General features: G+C 42.3%; 1 protein-coding gene across 5 annotated transcripts in view; it reads right to left on the bottom strand.

Annotated features, from left to right (window-relative positions):
* Positions 1 to 24,100, bottom strand: part of Prkn (parkin RBR E3 ubiquitin protein ligase) — a 1,215,691-nt gene that overhangs the window by 759,601 nt on the left and 431,990 nt on the right. For 4 of the 5 annotated variants that reach the window (XR_008221125.1, XM_052750832.1, XM_052750835.1 and 1 more), the window contains exon 4: positions 7,515 to 7,636. Coding sequence is in view for 4 of the 5 variants with exons in the window: in XM_052750832.1 (XP_052606792.1) it covers positions 7,515 to 7,636 (122 nt within the window). In the remaining variant the exon portion in view is untranslated. The remainder of the gene's footprint in view (positions 1 to 7,514; positions 7,637 to 24,100) is intronic. The other variant, XM_052750833.1, reaches the window with a different exon arrangement.

Below are 24,100 nucleotides of genomic sequence, written 5' to 3'. Positions count from 1 at the left end.
TATTGGTGAAATTATTAAGGCCACTCTATGTAGTTAAAAGGGAGGTTTATTTTGTGGGGTAACTCACAAATGAAGGGATAGGTTGCAGGGTCTGGGAAAGGTGTAGCACAGTCCGGCGGTGTTCTCTGGAGAACTCTGCTCAGTCTACCTTCAGCGTCCTGGGTCCAGGAACCAAGAGAGCCTGCACATCCAGATCTCAGGTCTGCCTTGTAGGCGTGACTGTTACAGAAGCCTCAATGGGGGTTGGAACTTCCAGGTCAAAGCTGGAATGGCTACCCACTACAGGGTATTACTAATACTTTATTTATACTACAATCTATTCATAGTCTGTATTTGTATTTGTCTGGTTTCAATTGCAAGTGAACCTCTGGTGTCCAATAGTTAGGACCCTTGGAGCCAGAGCACTGGGCTCTTTCCTGTCTGGACATGTGTACTGGTTCCGGCTCTGGCCATCTTGTTACACAGAACTGGGTGAAGTTCCTGCTTGCCTGTCCTACCCTCTCCCCTGCCCTCTGCCCTTTCTGTCCCTCCATGTTACTCTCACTGCAGTCTCTCCCACCAGAGTCACAGGCAGAGACTGGAGAACCCACCAAGAGTCATTCGAAAAAGCCTAAGCTGTCCTGAAAAGTCAAGACATCCAGCACATCTACCAGTCACGCCCTGTGACCATTTGTGGGAGCTGGCACTTCTCAGGGTGCCTTGAGCCACTGAAATCTGACTTTCCAAATGGCCACTTTACCTAATACAGTAATGTATTTACACACTGCTAGATTTTTTTATTAATACAATACATGCCATGAGCTATGTGCTCTGAACTCTTCAGATTTCCTGGGTCACTATGTACTGTTTTCTCGTTGTCTTTTCCCTCAGGATGCCCTCATGTCGAACTGATCAGCACCATGGAGAGCACAACTGAAGTAGGTGGGTCCCAGAAGCCAGAGGGCAGAAGAGTTCTGAGGTGTGAGAAAGCTCAGGCGGGGAAAAATGTGGGATGAGAGGTGGAGTGCAGCACTGGTCCCGCCTCTTCTCTGCAGACACCTGATCTGCATGTGTTCAGTGGCTTGGATGCTGCAGCTGCCAGGAGATGAATCTTCTACGTAGGCCTCCTGGCAAACACTGAGCAAGATGGAATGCAAGCACAGTTGCCACCACAGTGGACAAAACACACCCCAGAAAGACTTCAGGGAGTGTGCAGTAGCATGTGGAGAGTTGGTGTTACACTCTAGAATCTCTGAAATGCTTGACAGCCAGCAGGACAAGACACAAGCGATTGTATCTGATGTTGAAACTAAAAAGGAAGTAGTAAGCTTAGATATAGCCCAAGACTGTAATTCATTACAAAGATGTGCATAGCTTCCTAAGCAAGCAGACTCCTGACCAACAATTAATCTGTAGCAAATATTAAGTTTAAGAATGATTACACATTTTAACTATATTTCTTAATAAATTTCCTCACATAAATTTTGCCTAATCTATAAACCAATTTTAAACAAAATCCATCATGCCAGGCACTTTACATCTTATTCTATTTATTGCACCATTTCTCATCAGAAACCTTTTAGCTTTAATGCTATTCCAAGGCAGACTATCTCATTAGGGTGGCAGAGATAAAGTTCTTTTTGAGATAAAGTAATTATAGTGATTGTAGGGGAAATATCATCCAAACTTCTTGGCTGCAGCAATCTCCTGGCTTCTGGTCAATTTTAAGACTAACAAACCGAGAGCAAACAAAGAGATACCAGTGGTGGACGACGCGGCAACCCAGAGCGGGCACTGGAGAGGTGCCCATGTGCAGCGTCAACCCAGAGTGGGTCCTGGAGAGGTGCCCATGTGCAGCGTCAACCCAGAGTGGGTCCTGGAGAGGTGCCCATGTGCAGCGTCAACCCAGAGTGGGTCCTGGAGAGGTGCCCATGTGCAGCGTCAACCCAGAGTGGGTCCTGGAGAGGTGCCCATGTGCAGCGTCAACCCAGAGTGGGTCCTGGAGAGGTGTCCATGTGCAGCGTCAACCCAGAGCGGGCACTGGAGAGGTGCCCATGTGCAGCGTCAACCCAGAGTGGGCACTGGAGAGGTGCCCATGTGCAGCGTCAACCCAGAGTGGGCACTGGAGAGGTGCCCATGTGCAGCGTCAACCCAGAGTGGGCACTGGAGAGGTAGCCATGTGCAGCGTCAATCAGAAACTACGTGGTAGTGGGCTTTGCTATCAGGCAGACATTCCAAGGCAACATGTGCACACGTGCACGTTCTGTCGACTCAGGCTGCGTCTGCTCTCTCCTCCAAGTGTTACTGGAGACAAAGACTCTAGGAATACCTTTTGTATAGCTGAAGCTTATTTCCAATTAGATGAGTCAGTTCCTCCCCATCATAGAAGGATTTAGTCTTTTTCTTGAGGAAAGTGACGCCCCCTAGAATGTGGACAGTGCTGAGAGTGACCAAGGGAGTGGGTCTGATAATTCACCCACAATGGAAAGAGGTCCCATCCGGATTAGAGACACACAGCCTGCAGGGAGCCTAGAGGATCCCTCAGAACAAAAGAGCCCTCCCTGTCAGCAGCTACTCTAACTAAAGCCCTAGTCCAACCAAAGGGTTAGAGGTCTCTGAGACTACTTTGGTTGACATGAGCAGGTCCTAGGGAAATCTTTGAAACAGTGACATGAGTCATTTTAAATTACCCATTTAACTGCTCAAAAATACAACCAGAGACACTAGAAATGCACAGAGCGACCCCTGCTGTGCTCATCCTTTTCTCATTCCTGCATGGCCCCAAGTGGGTAATCTTTGAAGAAGTAGTTGAAAAATTGAATGCCTGCCATGTTTTTTCAATCAGCTGTGTTCACTATTTTCCAGTGAGGACTCACATTTCTAAAGAATATCTCCATCTAGTTGAAACCCTGGTCAAGGTCACCGTGAAATGAAAAGGGTATTTTGATTTGGAAATGGTAGAGGACCTGGTGTGTGAGTTGATTCTCAACTCACTTGCAAGGTCATGTCAAAACCTCAGACTCCAATTTCCCTTTAGGACAGAGATGGCTAATGTTCATCATCCTTGCCAGTTTATTAGGGGCAGCATATTAAAGGTGAAGTCCGGCTTAAACCAAAGCATCATGTGTGAATGGCTCATTGCTGCTACATGCCCAGTGTTAGTAGAGTTGAGTGGATATTGGCATCATTAATGAATATCTAATAACAACAAAACATGTAGAGGTGACCACAGAGACATGCTACAGGCCACAGCTCTTTGCAGACAGAGTTCTCTAGACAAGAGAAATGAAAGTGCATGTTCAAAAGTAACTCAGTTAGCTAAGATGATTCTACTTTTTCTCCTTTAAGAATATCTTTGCATATATTCTTAAATGAACCACACACTGAATGCAAATGAGTCACCTACTTATGATCCTATATTCTCATATTTTCATAAACAGAGAACATAGTTTAAGCTGTTGAATTTTATAAAGAATTGGAAAATGAAACCTAATAGGTGACTATTATTTATGCAGAAATAATCCCCCTTGGCAAACTCCAGCACCTGTTCCATCAGTGCCACACTGAGGGTGGCAGGCTAAGCAGCAGTTTCACTGTCCACCCCTGAATGTGTAGCTTTCCTGTGTGCACTGTCATTTCAATGATGAAACCAAAGCATGGGATCTCCTCTGCTATGGACCAGTTACACTACATCTGAAATATGGGTGAAGAAGAACCATCTTTAAAGTATCCTGTTTCCATTTCCCCTAAATCCTTAAGAATGTTTTCCATGAGTGTTTTCGGAGATATTTTAGTATGTGAAAAGCAGTTAAGTAACAGACCACTGATTGCTGGATTTGACAGTAAGCAATCTATCCTAGGAAAGGCCAGGGCTGTGGGCAAAGCAGAGAAGACCTTTCTCTCCCAGATCCAGGATTTGATTACAATGTGACATTGGGGTCTCTTTGTTAGAGACCTACCACTTTGTAAATGTGTCATAAAAACCAGAGAAAAGGACAGATACAGAAACCCAAGGAAGGAAACCAGCAAATTGTTGCAAACACATCATAATAAGGTAATAGAATTCTAAAATGCCAGACAGGCTTTCAAAAGGGTGTGGCTCTAGGAAGTCAATGTGTGAAAAGCTCAGAAACAGATATGACATTCAACATCATCTGCTGTGTGCTGTGCAGTAAGACAGAGTGAGCGGATGAGGGTAAGTAAGGATCAAAGTGACAGGCTGTCTGACCCCATAAGCACACACATGGGATAGTGAACAGTGGAAGGAGAATTAAGGCGGAGATGAGAATGGAGGAAATCTCAGGGAGTCCTGGTGATGGCATGTGAGACGGAGCAGAGTGGGACTCTGGACTAACACACCATGGCTCCCAGGATTGGTCCTGGAAAGCAGAATACTGGGACTTCATCTTAGAGGAAGGAGAAACTGCTCAAAGGTGGAATCCTAGCCACCTCTGAACCAAGGCAGAGAGAGCTGCTGTTCTCTGAAAGGAATCCATCGAAGCCTAGATTTTCATATCAACTCGCAAATAAACATACACACATGTGGATAAGTATGTACGTGAATAATGACAGAATAATGGTGATAAAGAGGCTGACACTTTTAAATGTGTCCTGAATACTGTTTTAAGCATTCTTTGTATTGACATCATTTCCCTATCAACCAAAGACACATACTGTCATGTCCAAGATTGACTGTCCCCAAGTTGACAAGGGCAGGACACAGAGAACTGGCTGTACTCCAGAGGTACCCTGGCTCCACAGCTATTTTTCAATGAGACACTGCACTGCCTCTCTGACTCTTACTGGGCGATTATCTCATTCAGGCTCCAGTCAGCATCTAGTGCCAGCACACCATGAGTGCCTACCATGCTCTACTTTGCTGGAATACATGGGGACAGAAGCTGCAGGGTTTTGTTATATTTGTATGTTCAGGTTTTATTTTTGTTCTCTATTTGTCCTCCATAGAGCACATTTTCAAATGACAAATTTCACATAAAATTACATACTTGTGATTCTCTTGATTAAAAACAGAACATTTAGCCACAATGAGTCTTATCCCATAGCTTGCCAACTATTAGCCAGTGCTACAGTCTGGGCTTCTCCATGCCCCAGGATCCTTCCCTCCCTTACTATCCCAGATCTAACTTCACATTTTTATCACCTGCCTGATTTTTGTGTTTTGTGTCTGTGATCCTTAGGTATCTATACATCTGTATGACAAGAAAAAAAATAAATAAATAAAAGACCAATCTATCCTCAGAGCTTAGTCTAGACAAAACAGTCTGGGTTCAGACTCCCAGTTCCAAGGCTCTAGCTTTCATGAGAAAATTCCTGGATCCTTTTAAGACTCAATTTTCTCAAATCAAAAGTGGGATTACTAATAGCACTTAACTCAGAGTGCTGATATGAAATAAATGACGCAATGCATGGAGAGTTAGATTACTACGGCTTTGCATTAAGACACACCAGGAAGCAAGGGCATCTTCACCACCGGGAGCCATCAGGTTGAGTACAGAAGAAGAGGCGGTGTGTTGGTTTAAGAAAAGCAAAGGAGAGACGTAGGTAAAAGGAGCAATTCCACTGCACCCGTGCAGCCTGCCGAGGCAGGAGTCCTGCTAGTGAGACGGCTAGAGAAGAGCCTACTGCAAGTGCCTCAGATGAAACGATGTGGCTTCTTGGTGGATTTCATTATCTAGTGAAAAATACTGTATCCCAGGTAAGCACTGAATCATTGGTTTGAGGAAATGGACCCACGGTTTCTCCTTTATTTGGTATGATTTTTGAGGTCTTAAATTCCCTGCATTCTCATTCATCAGGACTTTTCCTGACTCCCCATCACCTGAATACTGAACTCTGATTGGCCCCCATCACTGGGGTCTCTATCTGGTACCTGGGGTACTTATCCACAGCTAAGCACCCAACTCTCTTGGACTTTGTGCTTTTATACCTGTGCTCTCTGAGCTGTGATGATCAGACATCCCAAAGGCTACTGGCCAGTGCCACATCAATATCCCAGTCTGCTGCCACAGTCTGTCAGCTCAGCTCTCGGGGCAGACCAGATTGCGGTAGTGAGGGAATGAAGAAAAGACAAACACAGGGAGACCAGACACACTGACAAGCTGAGATGGGGTGGACTGAGATCTCTGGTGGAGAAGCTGCAGGAGCCTGGCAGCTCAGTGTGCTTATTATAGACACTGAACAGAGGGGTGGAGTCAATGCATACAGCTAAACATGGAGTCAATTAATACAGACAAACGAGGAGGCAGGGTTATGGTGCACAGCTGATCAAGGAAACAGGTCTAGCTGATCTCTGTAGGAGCAGTACCTGTAGGGGAGCAGTCTTCAGGCTGTGAATAGGTGTGTGAGGGGGAAGCAATTGTAGACATTTTCTGTATACACTATCAACATATATACAGGGACCAGAGAGAGACTTTACTATCCCTCTGATCCTCAACACATGAGCAAGAAGGCTTTGTCATTTTATAATGGGTCTGAGGCATTGGGGTCTTTGACATAGCCAGCTAATGTCAACAGTACACATTCACTCAGGACTTCACACACTCAAGGGTTCCTCCACCTCCCATAGTCTGCCATTGAGGTATCACCAGGAACCCTTTCAGCAGCTGCTCTTGTATTTTATATCAAAGGTTGGTGAGCCCTTTCTCCCAATAAATACTTCATGCTCTAGAAGCTATCCTGACTGTATCTATGCACGCAGCTATTGACAACATGCACAGATGAGGTGGTCTGGGTTTCACCAAACTTTATTGATGAACAGTGGAATTTAAGTGTCAGAGTGGCATGGGTCACACAGTGCCACTCATCTTTTTACTTTTATTCCCCAGTGACTTGAGAACATGAGAACAACTGTGGAGCAGGCTGCAGGGTGGCAAGCAGAAGACTGTAGTAGTGCGTGATTTGGTACCCACTGCTTCAGTGCAGACACCAAAGCTCTACAACTGTCCTTCTTACTCTTCTTCTTATTAGTGGTAAGTTGTCGCTTAATTGAACAACCTCAGTGCACTGTTCCTAGATGAAACCTCTAGTGTGTTCTGACAAGTGTAGTCCAGCTCCCACCACACAAATCCAAATGTGGCACATTTCCAGTACTCAAAAACGTTCCTTCAGAATCACTTTCATAAAATACCACCATTGCCCTCTGAGTCCATTACTTCTATAAATAGGCTCTACCCAGCCTTTCTGCAGGTCTTAGCTGAAAAAAAAAGATGTAGGAAGTGCTTTGTGTGTGTGTGTGTGTGTGTGTGTGTGTGTGTGTGTGTGTGTGTGTGTGTGTGTGTGTACCAGGGAGACACTGCTGTGCACCAGTTGAACTTACAGAGCAGAAAGAAACCCAGAGGGAAGGCTATATTTGACATGAAATTTGAATGCCATAAACAATCACAGCCTCCCAGAAGAGCATCTTGCTTTCAGTGTGGTGATACTCGATCAGAAACAGGGAGAGGTGGCTCCACAGGCACACATTTATTAATCCAGGCAAGAGCAGTTGCATCAGGACACTGCCTTTGCTTCCTTACCTGGGCCAAGGTCAGGGTTGCTTGTCTGCAGGTGCCGCATTGAACTCGGAGCTTTCCAGGCTGGACTCTGTGGCAGGGGTTTTTGCAGTAGACATAAAAGCTGTTATAGGTGGGTTTAACTGCTGGGAGAAAGCAGAGAGAGTGCCCAATCAGTGCTAGTCCAAACTGAGCCAAGACACCCTCTTTAAAAGCCTGATAGAAGCAAGCCACACAACTAACTCTGCAGAAACATGCGAAATTAGAAGAATGAACATCTCAAGGAGAGAGCAATTTAGAAAACTTAGTTTGATGTTGAAAAGGGTGGAAGACCTCTCTTCTTGCCAACAGCCCTGTGACCTACTCATCAGAGTACACAGCCCGCCACCAAGAGCTGGGCCAGAGTGTTTGCAGCACAGGGAAATTAAATGCCTTCTTTGCTGCTGAAGTCTGAGGACAGGAAATTCCAAGTCTGGGAAATGCAGAGGCCACTGCCCTGAATTCTATTTCATGCTTCTGTACACAGCAGTGAAGACTCAAGATCTTTTTCTCTTAGAATCATATCTGCACAGACAAGTCAGTCTTTCCCTCATGATATGAGTGATTGGACCACAGTTGCCGGATTTCCAGGGAACACTTGCCAAAAGCCAGTAACACTAAGAGTCCTGAACCTCATGGAGCTTAGTGGATCCTGCAGCCTGTGCAGCTGTGCAGCTGTGAAGAAGTGCAGCCTGTGCAGATGTTCAGCTGTGCAGAACTGCAGCCTGTGCAGATGTGCAGTTGTGCAGAACTGCAGCCTTGAAGAAGTGCAGCCTGTGCAGCTGTGCAGAAGTGCAGCCTGTGCAGTTCTGCAGATGTGCAGCCTGTGCAGATGTGCAGGCTTTGTGTTTTGATAACAGTTTCTCTAGTTGGACAACTGCCATTCAAACAGAATGTTTTCAAGTGTAAAAGGTGAACAAAAAAAATGATGTAATCAAATCATTTCTCTCAAGTCTCAATATACTCAAACTGCTATTCCTTAAAAGAAGGGGACCTCATGGAGATCTGATGCTTCAGGATCTGAAAAGAACTGACTAGACACTCTTAGGGTACAATGACTGCTTTCTAAATTTCTAAGTTTCCCAACTTACTTGATAAGTTTTGATCATTATCTAACCATTGCTGGGGGTGAAATACAAAATTGTGGTGATGTAAACATGTGTTTATATTTTTAATCATTGTCAGAAGCATGTAGAAAGAATAAATATTTCTTATGATCCTGAATGAATATTTTTGGTCATTCAAATGCATATGGTTGACTGAAAACAGTACAGAGGTACTAAGAGAAGAGAAGAAGCCCCTGCCATTTGCTTACTAACTCTGTAGCTGACAAAATTTTGTAAAATAGAAGATAAAATAAGGAGCATTCTAATACATTTGCAATATATTTTATAATGGCTGCTCCGCAGCAATGAATACATAGCTGTCAGTGTGAAAGGGAAGACAGACTATAAAAACATGTTTGTATTGATGCTAAATATCTCTTTTGACACCTCTCTGCAGCTTTAGTGCCTTTGTGGGCCAGATATCCAAGTTATGAATATTGCATTGTTATCAGTAAACATAATTATTACATGAAATATATGTAGATGATAATTAAAACACAGAGTCATGAGTCAATGTTACAGTAATTATAACATAACAAATGACTGACTATCAAAAGATTACAGGAACTATGACAGCTCTAACCTGTGATAACCCTGTGAAAGATTTCAAATTTCCTCACTGTTAAAACTTATCAGCAATGGGAAAAAAATGGAGTCCCACAATTTTCATAACCCTCTGTGAAGCTTAAACAAAAAAAAATAGAGAATGGGTAAAAGAAAAGGCAAAGTCTGGGCTTTAGTCAGGGCACTGTGAGTAGAGGAGATTTTCAAGTGCTCAGTATTAAAAGGAATCTTGCAGGAACTCTGGGGCCTGCAGACTCCTCTCTTCTCTTATAGCAACAGCAGTGTCTGTGATACTGTTTCAGTTAATGATGCATCAGGGGAAGACAGGCGCCCTTCCACCTCTGCATGCTTCAACCTTCACCGAGTCCTTGAGAAGCCAGTCACAAAATGCTGCATGCCATGTTGGTGCCCTGGAAGTCCACAGGATGACATGCAATCCATTACACCTTGCTACCCAGAGCCAGCCGATTAATAGCCAGTCTAAGGGAGATCAAGGTCAGGGCAGTCCCGGCTGAAGCACATTTCAAGCTGTTGGCTCCATTCAGCCAAGCAGCTGAGGCTTCAGGTGAATCATGAGAGCCCCTTTCAGAGTGGCTTTCCTACCTTTTTGGCGATGTGATACACTTTTCAGTGGGCAGGTTTCTTTGTGTCCTGCTGTGTCCTGGCATATACTGGGTGGGAATGAGAGCAGACGCCCCACAACTTTGTGGGCAGTGTTCTCATTGGTTTGACTGAAGAGCCTGCAGCTGAAACTCTCACACAGAGTCATCACTCCAGAGACAACAGCAGGGGGATTGTGTGAAAGTCCTCAAAAGTGTCACCAGGAACTCAGCACGTCTAATCATGAAGGGGCATCTCCCATTTTCACTTCTTTTTGGACTTTAAAGATCTTTTGCTCTCCTAATCCCTATGTCTCCCCTTCATTATCCAATGCAATTGAATTAGCTCATGTTTATAACATGTCACTCTTTTCATATAATAAGTTTAGACCTACAGAAACTTTTAAACTGCATATAAATTATATAACTTTACTGTAGTTTACCAATTGTGGTCATTTGGGTGGGCACCCTTTATGCAGCTATACTGTAGATAGATATACATTCTTCACATACTTCTGAATATAACTTTCATAGTTAAGTTACATACAGTAAGCATGTCCATCCTTAAATTCTCCAACATTCTGATGGCAAGGACTTTTAAAACACAAAACCACAGAAGTTTTAAAATAATTTATCTATTTTAGCATCTCTAGCCATGGACTGATATGCTAATACTTATCATGATTTACAGAACACTGCAGAACTTTGAAAGCTGTTAAAACAGAATGTTGGGGTGTTGTTGTTATTGTGCAAGCCCCTGGGCATGACATCTCAGATTTCTGAGGCTCCATGGTGAGGCCAGATGAAACTCAGCATGTTCTGAACTCTAGCTGACTGTTGATGCCTTCTTTTCAGGATGCATCTCAGAAAGCTCTTTTTTTCAGAAAAGTTTTGGAAAAAGAATTAAGGGTTAACCTACAGTAACCTAAACTGCTTGTGTCTATATCAAGAATTCTAAAATGTTCTTGGAATAGATGGTGATGGTTCTGTTCTGGCTTCCTGTTTTGAGAATTCCATTCCCAGAGAGTTGTAAGTAATATCCATCCTCTCCTTATATGGTCTGCCGGACAAACCAAAGTCTAACTCCACCAAGTTAACGCTGGGGAAGCAATGAGCTTCTCAGCTGACCTAGAGCACAGGTCCCCAAGGCAGCTGAGCTACACGGTCTCCTCCCAGCATAGACAGGGCTTCCCTAGAGCCACATGGATGGAACCCCTTCCCAATTAACCTCCTCCAGCCTGGATATGCAGATACCTCTAGATGGCTGCACCAGGCCATGTGCAATTACTGCAGAAGTGCATACAAGTGTCTGGAAGGAGCGGTTCAAAACTCTGGGGAATCCTTTGACTCACGACTTCTCTTTTATGAGGAAATGTCAGCAGTAAACCAATGCAGTAATGACAGATTTCTATGAGTAGCTACAACTAATGTGATGGAAACAGAGGTTGTTTTGACCACAGATTACATTCTTCAATACCTTCATGCCAAGCCATCTGCAAGTTGATGCAAGTATTTCATCATATACAATGAAGGTTAGCCCATTACACAATGGTTTTACAAGTACAACACACTGCTTTCATTGAGTTTTTATTTTTATCTCTATAAAAAGCCACAGTGAGCCAAGGGCCCTTTGATGAATCCTTTGACCACTGGCTTCTGCCATTCCTTTGTGTTATGATTCTATCATTTTCCTTGTCTACTTTTGCCTCAGCAACACAACCATTGACCAAGTTTTCTCATTACATTTATATTTCTTCTTGGTCTGAAAAAAATGCTGAAGACCTTAATAATGTTCACAACCTATAAAGCCCATATTTTAAAAATTATGTACTGAATTTGAAAGAGGGCAAGGAAGAATGTATGGGAGAGTTTAGAGGGAGGGAAGGGAAGGGAGAAGTGATATCGTTATAATTTCAAAAGTAAGAAACAAAAGTTTATTATTTGCTTTGTTATTTATAAATCAGCACAATCCTTACAGTTGTCATTTTAAATTTAGGGCTTAAAACCTAAAGAATCATTTTAATAAAGCAGGTATTTCTCTCACATGGATATAATAAATATTGTTTAAAACATTAAATGGAACCTTGCTGTCATAGAGGCCTTCCTACATCTGCCTTGTGTGCAAATGATACGTGGCCAGTAGCCACATGTGGCTATGGAGAACTGGAAACTTGGCTAGGAACTACTCTTCTTGGTTTTGTTCACTTTAAAAGAAACATCATTTCCAAAGCCTTATGTGGGTCGCAGGTGGCAACACAGAAGATAAGAAAACACGGGTGTGTCTAGCCTCATCTCACTCCCTCGCCAGGGCATAGACAGACAACACCAAGGAAAGAGAGTGCCATCACACCAAGAAGTCCATCCACTCATTTTAATTGTGAATATGAAAACACAGTGGGAAGGAGCAAGGAGAGCTTGGAATTGGAGGCACCGGAGGAAAGACAGAGATGGGTAGAGCCTGGCTGCTTAGAGCTAGAGGCGCAGCAAGGCTCTTCTTCGTGCTGTGCTCTGACTTCTGTTCCCCACGGACTCAGTCTTGACCTGTGCTTCAACAACAGTCTTGCCTTTTACTGACAGTCTCCACCTTTGCGATCTGACACTCGTACTCAATGTCCGACTGGAATGAAAATTCTTGTAAGAATCCAGTCCTTGGTTTTCCATAAATATATGATGATCGCATAAAATAATACCTGAGGACACAAAAGTATGCAGCTCTGCACTGTCCTCTCTGAACAACTGTCTTGTCCCATGCTGCAGAGCCAGCCTAGGTGTCCCAGCATGGAGCAGGAGCACCTTTGTTCAAAGCCTTTGTCCAGCCTCTTCCACATCACCAGGCCTGGCACTTGGTAGTTCTGACTCCTTCTCTCTTGCCCATTTATGACTGTAGCCTTATGGTTGTCCCTTAAGTATGAAAGATTTCAATATCATCTGCACAAATAGCACCATTTATCAGCCATACTCTGCAAGCTTCCTTAGTTTGCCACCTCCTCCAATCACATAGGGAGAATACTAAGTCCTCGACAACTCCTGCACATCTCTTTCGGCATGGACCCATGGACAGGCATTCTTAAGCTGTGACAGGGACCTGGGTACAGATAACTGTACAGGGTCAGGGATCTTCTGCCCCATCATTTGTCAGAATTCCTGCTGTTGCAAGTCCTTTAGCAAGGGCTTGACCACAGTTCCTTAGAATTCATCTCAGGAGCCAGGCACTAAAACTATGCAACATGATCAAGATCAATACTAACACTGACGTCTAGCATAAATCTCTTATACAACATGGAGAGAGAATATATTTCTTATCTCTACTGATCTTAAGCTATCTGACAGTTCTAGTCTGAACAATGCTCAAAGAATTCGCCTAATATGGTTCCACACTAAATCCATGCTGTAGAGACTTCCTGAATTCCCTCCTCTGCATAGCACCTTGCCTGGAATCACCAAAGGATGTAGAATCCATCCACTTGTATCACATGTAAATCACAAGTGAAAAATTGCTCAGCTTGGCAGGTCAAAAGCAGCCGCATCATCATTTTCCTAGGACCCTCCCTCTAGAGGATCATAGATAACACTCTCTGGAAGGCCATTCGTCAAAAGATAAAGGACGCTATCCTTACAGCCCTCTTACCTCACGGTCCTGTGAGGTGACTGTCTCTCTGTCATGCCACTGTATCCCTCTTTCTAAAGACTCGTGGCACTTTCTGTACATGCCACTGGCCCTAGGTTCACACTCCTTCACAGTTGTCATACATTTCTGCCATTCTCTTTAGGGACACAACCACCCTGTATGTACTGTTGCATTTTTTATATGATCCAAAAGCTAAGAGAAGTACCTTGAACGTAGTGAAAAATACATATCCGTTGGGTCAGTACACTCTCCTGTATCGTCAAGTGCTATGAAAGTTTTAGGTACGGCAAGCTTGTAAAGGCAAGCAGTAACACAAAACATGCTGCTGTGTGAAGCAAATGCTTAGTATGTCTCTCTGCCAGACTAACTCTGTAGACTAATTCCACACGTCCTTTAAAATATTAGAATGTATCTCTTGAAATCAACACTATTGACAATAATGGCACCACAGAACTAAGTTAGCTAGAAAAAAGAAAATAATAATCATTAAAATTTTATGAGGGTTTAGTATAATGAAATGTTAAAGGTCAAAATCTGAGCCAGGTGTGTTGGTGTATGCTCAAAATCTCAGCTCTGGTTATGTGAAGGCAAAATGATCAGGAATTCAAGACCAGCTTCAACTGTCTCCCCATGCCCCACAAGAATCAGACTGAAGATTCACTACTAGATGGGATTCTCCTAAGGAGGACAGTAGGACAACAACACTTCCATTCTAATCCATCTCCACTAAGTTATTTAAGCCAACTGAATCTAACCACACAATCCCATGCTTTTCCCAAGCCCTATTCTTAACTCCTGTGGAGTAACCAAGGTGATGTTGTATTATAAACAACTTCCAATTATATAACCAGCAATCCAATACACATGCTCCTAAAATAGGTTTAGCCATCTCTAAGGAGACTACCCTTAAAAAGTTATAACTTAATTCTCAAGTTTTTCAGCTTGGGTTTTTAATTAATGTATCTGCACAATAATTTCATCTGGTGAGGCAAAAACTGCTGATTAAATGTAATGTCTTTGCTTGATTTCTTTTTGGTTGTTGTTGCCAATTTATTTTTTCATTATTCATTTTGAAAGTAATAAAGAGATCTCCCATGCCAAGATAAAATTGTGGAGTGAAGCATAATTTGAGGATTATGTTCATGCAAATAATGCACAAAGCCAAGCAGAGAACATTGTAGATGCTGTTTTTTCCTAGAAATAGGCAAGGGGTGAGCACCAGCAAAGCCATCTAGTACAGAGGCTGCTGGGACCCATGGTTAGATCAAGTTGTTTACAATTCAGAAAACGGTGTATACAAGACCTAAAGGAAATATCTACAGACCCAGACGTGTCCATCTTGACTTACAGAGGTGGTGACTGAGTCTGAAGAGCTAAGTTAAACCTGAGCCACACCTTGCCACTGTGAGTCAATATACTGATTTATAGCTATCTTCTTACATCCCAAACTGAGATGCACCAGCCCACAGGCTGTGGTAAGGATCGATAAGAAACACTACAGGTGAAGTACGGCACTGCATCTGACGAGCACAAAGGTTCTTGCATATTGCCTATTCTTATCTACTGCCCTGCACATTAGAACAAGTCAATCCTACACCCAAAGAAGCCCCTTCCATCACTTTATAATTCTCACATAATATTTATATCTTGAGTCTACTCCAAGATATAGAAATTATTCTTCACTAATTAATTTTATAATTGTTTCCCTAACCAAACTCTTTATAGTTCAGCAGTGGTGTGGAACACAATTCATGGTGTGAACCCTTAAATTTACTTACAGCTTACTGGAATCATTTTTCCTTATGATGTGAAGGTTCTGAGTATGTTGTACTTTTAAAAGGGGTAGAAACAGAAAATAATTACACAGGCCAATCCTAGCAGGCAGACACATTGAAAACACTAAGTCCCTACAAAATTATAACTGTCATATTGTAGGATTAAAATGGCACTGAAGAGGACTCAAAGTAGGTTTCAAAATACCATTTTAATGGCCAGCTTGCCAAATTAGTGATTATCCTTTGAAATCAGGTACAATCACCACAGCTTCATCACTGAGCAAGCAAGAGCTCCTGGGGTGGTGGTATCCCCGGGGCAGCAGCACAGGTTTGAATGCATTTCCCAATTACAAAGAACCCACTTTCTCCTTGACCAGATGATTCGAACTTTGACTCAGGAGGCAGTTTTTAGTAATTACTGTGGGGAATGACTCCACAACTGTTAAAAATTGGGCTTTAACACATTAAGGTTGGCAATCACGAAAAATCATCTCTGCTCCAGCTTACCTGCCCCCCCACCCCAATATTTTCCTTCTTCTATTAAAGCTAAACCTTTTATGGACATTTCCATTACCATTTTTTGGCACTGGCATTCCACAGTGGTGTTTGGGGCAGAAAATAGCAGGAGGAAAATTAAGCCTTGTCCTTAAGGATCTGAACTGGCTATTGACCCAACAACAACAACCCAAGGCAGGGAGTCACAGTCACAGACTGTTTTGTTTACTTTCACAAAAGTGATCGTTTTCTTGATACTTAGAATTCATCAAAAATAACTCATTTAAATCTATTGTAAACGTTCTGAGTATTAGAGAAAGAAACCCCTTAAGTAAATGAGCAATCAAAACAGCCTCATGAGAGACTCCAGCAAGCACGGTGTGAGCTTTCACACTCCCACATTCTTCATCTGATTTCATCTTCAACAGACAAGATACTTAGTTTTGCATCAATATTTTAAATATAATGTAACCTACTTTACTACTAGAGTTCAACAATCTCTTTAGCTTCTGATGCTTTCAGTATTATGTTTCCCCTGTACCAAATGATAAGACAAGACATATAATGTTAATAAAGCTTATCTTTCCCAGTATTGATTTCGGAAGCTTTGGTAGGTTGAGATGTTACTACCTCTTAAAACATGAGAATTGTTTTCTTTAGTGACATGATGATTAATTATATAAGTATGGTGATGCATGGTGATGGGAAAAACAGAAAGTGATCTGTTCTCTGGGTTAAGCCAATGATATTGTTAATGATTCATGCTTCTAAAAATCAGTGAGGCCGAGCAGTGGTAGTGCACACCTTTAATCCCAGCACTCAGGAGGCAGACCCAGGTGGATCTCTGTGAGTTCAAGGCCAGTCTGGTCTACAGAGCAAGGTCCAGGACAGGCACCAAAACTACACAGAAAAACCCTGTCTCGGGAAAAAAACAAACAAACAAAAATCAATGACAGGCTCCTAGACTCCAGGAATGGGGTCCTGACTCCAAGACCTCTTGAGTTCTAGGATAGATATGGCTATACATTCCAGCTGGCTCAGGAGTCCCCACTTTCTTGATCCAAACACTTGCTCCCCTACGGTCCCTTAGGCTGAACGTCTGTAGGACAGGGAAGAACCCCACTTCTGCAGGGGCTTGTGTGCTTCAAACAGCTCTCCCCAAGGTTTTCAGTGTTTCGTGGGCAGGGTTTATGCTACCAGTGTTGTGTTTCTCGTCCCTGCCTCTTCCTTCAACTCAGAAGGGTCAGGAGCCAGGTGAATACATACTGATCTCACTGATAGATCACATCCCCGAGAAACCAGGGATATCCAGTCAGCTCACCAGGACTCTGCACCCTGAGAGCTCAGGAAGGCCCTGGCCTAGGCTGCTTACAGTTCTGCCCTTCCCCCCACTGTCACCTCTTCCTAGACAAGAAGTGGTGCCTGGCTTTTAGCCCACTGCACCTTAGAGGCCAATGCATACTTCCCACCATCTTTAGAAAAGAAAACGAAATTTAGGGAAATTAAAATAGAAAAATGAAGATTAAACGCAGCCCCTGATTCATGGTAGACAAGCATTCTACCACTAAGCTCCAGCTGCAGTGCCTCAGCATCTAGCTTTCTCAACTGATTTAAACCCCATCTACCTAAGGCACCTCGTTGCTTTGGGGATGGCAATCCTGGCACAGAGGCAGGCAGTGCTAGTAGAGAAAAGACTGTCAGTGCCTGTGAAGATTCTTCGCCAAGAACATTAACAGTGAGTGTTGATGGGGCTCTCCCTGTGCCTGACACTCACTGGGTGATGTACAGAAAGTTCTGTGATTCTCAGTTTCAGATTTGATGAAGCTTCCAGTGGCCATGATTCCAAATTCTATCCAGCATCATCTGCTCAGAAACACCCAGGACCTTAGAGGTGGCCAGAGGTGAGGTCCACAGCCCAGTTCAGTGTTGTTAGGCAGTGATCTTCTCTCGTCTGTACATTGCTTCAGGTCTCATGTATCACAATGTATGTTCATCTGATGGAAATCCCAGTTGGAGGAAGCTTTAGGAAGCCTTCGAAGAGCCATAGAAACGAGCAGGCCGTGATTCATGGGAGGACAGCTCAGATGTGGGAATAACCAAAGACACAGAGTGCTTAGATTTTCAGGTACCAAGCTCTCTTTCAGCTACATTGTCTGAATGCGTGAGTCTTGGGTATCCTTGGGTATCAGCAGCATCCTGACCACCACAGACAGCCGAGAAGCCACAGGATGATGCATGCCTCCTCTCCATAGCAGCCTTCATTTGGCTCTTGCGCTCCTGACTCCCAGGTCCATTCTTCCATCTCCTTCCCAGAAGCCTAGTCCTGGATAGGCTTTGGCAGTAGCTACCAAGGCCTGGGGGAGCTCTTCTCCCTTTACTTTGCTCTTCTGCCAAGTACCACAAGACCCACATTCAAAAGGAGTTATCATCTGAAATCTTATTGCATCACCTCTTTTTAAAAGTCTTTCACTTCCCTGCAGCCCAGCTTTTCTGCTGAAGGGTGACAACATCCTGGACTCCAGGCCTCTTAGCTTAAAGGAGTGCCTGATAGCGGATGTTATCACTAAGTGCCAGCTTTTCTCTCTCTCTCTCTCTCTCTCTCTCTCTCTCTCTCTCTCTCTCTCTCTCTCTCTCTCTCTCTCTCTCTCTCTCTTTCTGTACAATTTGTAGGATTTGGTTGTTTCTCTTTGTTTACCATGTTGATGCCAGGGTTTGAACTCATGTGATTAAACTTAGCAACAATCACCTGTCTCTTGTAAAAGACATATTTACATGCTGTATCTTACTGCAAATAGATCTCTGTTAATTTTAAATTTTGAATTATTTATCATTATTAAAAATAATGGTCCTAAGTAGGTAGATCTCTATGAGTTTGAGGCCAGCCTGGTCTATAGAGAGAGTTCCAGGACAGCCAAGGCTAACCAGAGAAATCCTATCCAAAAACAAAACCAAAACAAAAAACAACAGCAAAAGTAATGTTCCTAGGTTATATACTGTTTATTTGGGTATTTAAAATAATCACAGAACTTGCCTTTCATCACTGAAATTTCTTATTGTGGGGATTTGTGTCTACTTAAGTTTCTGTATGAGATGGCAGCTGCCCACTTTTATATCATCACTGAAAGGAAAGCAGAACACTTCCTGGCTCCACTGCATCCATGTGTCTCCAGAATTGCCCTCTCTCTGGGAGAAATGTCCCACCCCCTATCGGGAAGCTCTGCTCTCACCAAGGTCTGGTGTGGCTTCCTCATTGAGAAGCCTTATTCCTGACTCCTACCCCACAGGAGGTGGGGCCAGTGAGCCCCATGGCTCCTTGGCATCTGGGTCACTTGGCTGGTGCCTGTCATTACAATACAGTGCTTACCATACTGGATGATTGTTTCCTTGTGGAACTCCTAGGAATGTGGAGCCTGCTGCTTCCACCTCCGTCTCTCAGATCTAGGTAAACAATCACAAAATCAGTGACACCGACTAGTGACTGGCTCTGACGTGGAATGCAAAAGACACATCATAGTTGAACAAAAATGACTTGCTGGGTCTGTACATTCCCACCAAGTCCTTCTTAGGGCTGTTATATCCCTGGTGCTTTCACTGAGCTGACCATCCATGTTAGGAAATGTTCCTGCCTTGCTTGCCTAAATATATTTATTTTCATCAACATTTGCTCCTGTCCAGTAAAATCTCTCAGCATTTCAAACTGCATCTGCACAATGAGAGCAAAAAAACAAAAACAAAAACAAAAAACAAAACACCAACAACAAAAACAAAACACATAAATATCTGTTTGCTAAGTTAATCAGATACATCTGAGAAAGGCACATAGGAAGAGTAGACTGGTTTGAGTATTTTTGACCTGCTGTGATAGTTAATATTTAATTTAGAGTCATAAACATTATTTTTAGTTTCTAAATTTTATTTTATGTGTATGTGTTTTGCCTGCATGCATGCCTAAGTGCCATGTGCAGGCCTGGTACCCATGTAGGTCAGAAGAGAGTGTCAGTGTAACTAGGGTTACAGATGGTTGTTAGCCACTGTACAGGTAATGGGAACTGAACCCCCATCTCTGAAAGAGTAACAAGCGCCTCTAACTGCTGAGTCATTTCTCCAGCCATATAAAACTATTTTTAAAGCAACATCAGACCCACTTGTTACTGTTGAAATGAAAATTTGAGACTCATTTCCTAAAACAGGAATGACATCAGGAAACAGTCTACTTTCTCTGCTCTTTGAAAAGTAAGCAAATAGACATTTCACCTGTTGCTTGATGCACAGAACTATCTCAACAGCTGTGAGCTGGGGCAAACACTGTACTACTCCTACCCCTGTGAACATTTCTTCTTCTCCAGAGGGGTGCTAATGGTTCACTGGCCTCAGACTGTCTAGAACCTATGGTTCACTGGCCTCAGACTGTCTAGAACCTATGGTTCACTGGCCTCAGACTGTCTAGAACCTATGGTTCACTGGCCTCAGACTGTCTAGAACCTATCAGTCCTCCAAACTGCTTTCAGATTCACTTCCTAGAGTGAATCAATGATTGCATCATGTTCCCTAAATGTCTCCTCATGGCCTTTCTGGGGAGAACTCACTTGCTTAGTAAATTCAGCTCTGGTGTTACATGAACCTTATTCTCTGTGTCTGCTTTCCATTCTTCCTCTCTTGTTCAAACTAGACTGTGCCTTCATGTGTCATACTTTTCCTCTCTATCAGAGTATTTACATGAAATTTCGAAAGAGGTTTCTTAAACATAGGCATCTAGCCCACATTTTTATGGAAAATTGACCTGCATGGGCCGGAGTCTGGCCAGGATAGGCATTTTAGGCCCTCACTGAGCAGAGCTCCAGAGTCTGGGGATGCTCCTGTGCTGCCTGACATAGTAGCTGCTGGCCCTGGAGTACCTAAAGCATAGCTTTATAAACAAGGAATAGATGGTAATGCATTTAATTAATTGAAATATAAATTGTCAGCTGGCCAGTGTTTATCTGAGTTTGAGCAACACAAGAATAAGGCAATATATTAATTAATATTGACTATAAGTCCAGACTTGGTAGAGTTATGAGTTTGCAGGTTTTTTTAAAAAAAAAATTATATATATATATATATGTATATAATTTGTGTCCAGTAAAGCAGATAGTAATAAAAATGTATGTTCTGATGGGCATTTCTTTGTTGAGAGAGAGCTAATTTCTCATAGTATTTTATATGCATTTACTTTATATTTTGCTCTGAGAGTCATTTTACATTTTGTGACTTGTTTTGTTAACACGTTCTTGTTTTGAAAGAGAGAGAAGACCAGTAAAGGTCTAGCTTTGTAGCTCTTTTAGTAAGTGTACGATAAGTTCTCCCCTTTCTCCACACCTGTCCTGCCTGCTGATGGTATCTAAGGACCGCAGAGACCCCTTTCTCCATGGCCCAATCCAACCACACTCCCATCTTTAGACAACCTTCGGAGAAGTCTCAACTGATTCTTCTATCAAATGTAAACAGGTTAGACTTCAGTTACCTTCTTCTCATAAATTATATCATAAATATGTATAATATATACATACATACATATACATATCCCAATTAATATATATGTCATATGTATGCCAATTAATAACAATGGTCAATATTATGGGAAGGAATCATCAACCAACCGGTTTTGAAACTATCACTGCAGCATGAAAAAATCTTTTTGCTTGCAAACGATGAAATCACAACAAACTGACCTTAAAATAACTTAATCTCTGTGACAATATAATGAGGAATGTTCTGCTAGGCCCATTAAAATGACATGCAGTTGGATAATTATTTTTACAGTGTCAGGATTCTAAAGCTAAAAGTTTCTCAGCTTCTGTTATTTGGCAATGCTAAATGAATGTTGTCAAAAGATTAAGTATAAATTGGTTATAAATCTTCATTTAACTACATCATGCAGGGAAGGTTATATTACAGCAGCCATACTTCTGTCATCATTAAGAAAATGGAGAGTCTTATTTTAATAGTATTAAAACTATTGAAATTATTGTTTGTTTTACATAGTAGCCTTTGGAACTGAGCCTTTGATGGTCAACCCTGAGTACATAGGCAAGGCAGACAATAATGAATGGAAGGCAGGGAAAAGCAGTGTTTTGGTCTGCCAACAATACTGGACCTCCCTGGCCTACTGTGGCCACCTTGCAGTAACCCATCATGCTTGAAAGCTACTTTTCTTTTCCAACTACATTTTCCTAACTGATTAAAGGCTCTGATTTCAGAAAATAGCCCATTTTCAACCCAGTTTGCCTGACTTTTTCAGGCAATGACCTGTGGTTTGATCACCTGTCTAAACCATCTGGTGGCTCATTATAATCCTCCAAATGGTTTCTCCAAAGCTCCATCATGCTTTTTAACAGCAGCTCTAACAACCGCACAGCCAGGGAGGCCTGAGGAGTGGCCACTCCCCGACACAGTTAGCTTCTGCTGAACCAAAGACCAAAGTTGGACCACAGAAACTTTTAATGTTAGTAAAAACTTACACTGAGATAAAACTCTTCTTTTGGTTTGCATATAAATATTGGGAAGATAGCTTTGGGAGACTAGACCAGGACTTCAGAAGAAATCCTCAATAATTTTTAAAACCAGGTTAAAAGTGGCTTGCAATAGCAATTGTAACATGGACTTATGCCATAGGAAGCCTGCAAGAGACTCAGTTCCATGGTAAGGCCTCATAGCTATAAGCACTGAAATGTTAAGCGTGTATGCATATACATAGAGTATAAGTCAGTAAATATACGTCCACAATTAATGAGCACATACTATGTTTATTTAATTAAGAATCACGGTTTATATCAGAACAACACAGAGCAAATATGAAGTATGAAAATTAAATGTGATTATTTTTCTAGAAATAAATTCATTAATTCTTTATTAAAAATCTGTACATGTTCATCAACAGTCTCAGATAATGATTGATTCAGATATTTTTTCTCTCATTTATTTTTTACATAGTATAGAAAAGATTTAATTTAGCTTATTTTTTGTTGGAGTTTTTTCCTGAGTCCTTTGAGTTTGTTTCATTTAAAAATTTAAAAAGTATTACATTTATAATAGCAAATGATAATTTTTCAAAGCAATGTCAGTTTTCAAAGATACTCAGAAACAAATTTCTGTCATCTACCATCTACCTATCTATAAATCACCTATTTTTCTTTTGGGAAAGGTACATACATGTAGCCAAGAAAGAAGGGTTTTTAAATGAAAGAATAGCAATATCTGTAGAAGCAAACACTGGCTAGAGGAAACCATGTTGAGCAAGCCAATGAAGAGAACTGTTTGGGAGAGAAAAACACCAGCACAAATTGCCAGTGAACCAGGTTGATAAAGACCATGGAGGAATAATACATGCTTTTATTAAATAGTATCTTCCAGGCTTTGACTCTCGGAACACACGTGTTCTGTTTCCATTGCTGTCGTACAAACTACTGTGTGGTCATGAGCCACAGGCTCACCATGGGTTCAATGATTTTGGGTGACACTTTCTGCTGCTGTCAAGTACCATTTACTGAGCACCTACTTCCATGCTCATGTGACACTGTGCTCTACTGAAGATCACTGAAAAGCCAATGTTCGTTTTGTGAGTTTACTGATCAAAAATGACTTTTGGCAATGAAATTTACCCAGAGTTGCTGGGCTTCTGAAGTGTTATTCAAGTGATTTTAAACTGGCTCTGTATGATTCCAAGACCCCCATAGTCTCTGCCATGATCCACCCCAGCCTTTAGAGATTAGCTATAATGCTTGTTGGGCAGCACAGTCTCTCTAGAAAAGCAACATTACAGTCAACAACTGAGATACGCAAGGAGAGGAAGAAGGGGAAATGTAGCCAGCGCAATGCTAGACTCAGGAGTCACCTGAGTCCAATGCCTAACTTAGCAGCTGCTAGGGTCTGGGGACAGGTCTTTAAGAGAGTCTGAACCTCATTTTCTTCATCTAAAAGAGAAATAACAATATATGCATCTGAGAATGTCTGAGAACAATAGACACAATCAAATATCCTTGTCTGGCATGCATCTGCAAATTTGATGCATGAAAATGATCAAGGACACACCCTACTAGACCAGAGTACATGGGGGGAAAACCCTCAGCAGAAAGGTAAATAATTAACTGAACGACCAATCAACCAAGAGCACATGATTTAGCTCCAAATGCAAGGCCTTGTGTAGAGATTTGTGCCTGTCATCCCAAAAGCATTCTCAGGAGGCCAAGGCATGGAGATTATGAGTTCCAGGATGGCCTGGGATATATAATGAGATTATGTCTCAAAACAAAGAATCAACAAAATATCGAACATTCAAGCACAAAGCAAGCAGAGGTGGGCAAACCTGAGACCAGTACTCAAAGACGCTCAAAGGGGCTACTAGTCATGAAGATGAGGAAGGAAGAGT

The sequence above is a fragment of the Peromyscus californicus genome, unplaced genomic scaffold, assembly GCF_007827085.1.
Source record: "Peromyscus californicus insignis strain IS unplaced genomic scaffold, ASM782708v3 Scaffold_22__1_contigs__length_63687245, whole genome shotgun sequence".
NCBI classification, from domain to species: Eukaryota; Metazoa; Chordata; class Mammalia; order Rodentia; family Cricetidae; genus Peromyscus; species Peromyscus californicus.
The sequence above is the reverse complement of the archived record's forward strand: the minus strand, read 5'-3'. Positions and strand labels throughout refer to the sequence as shown.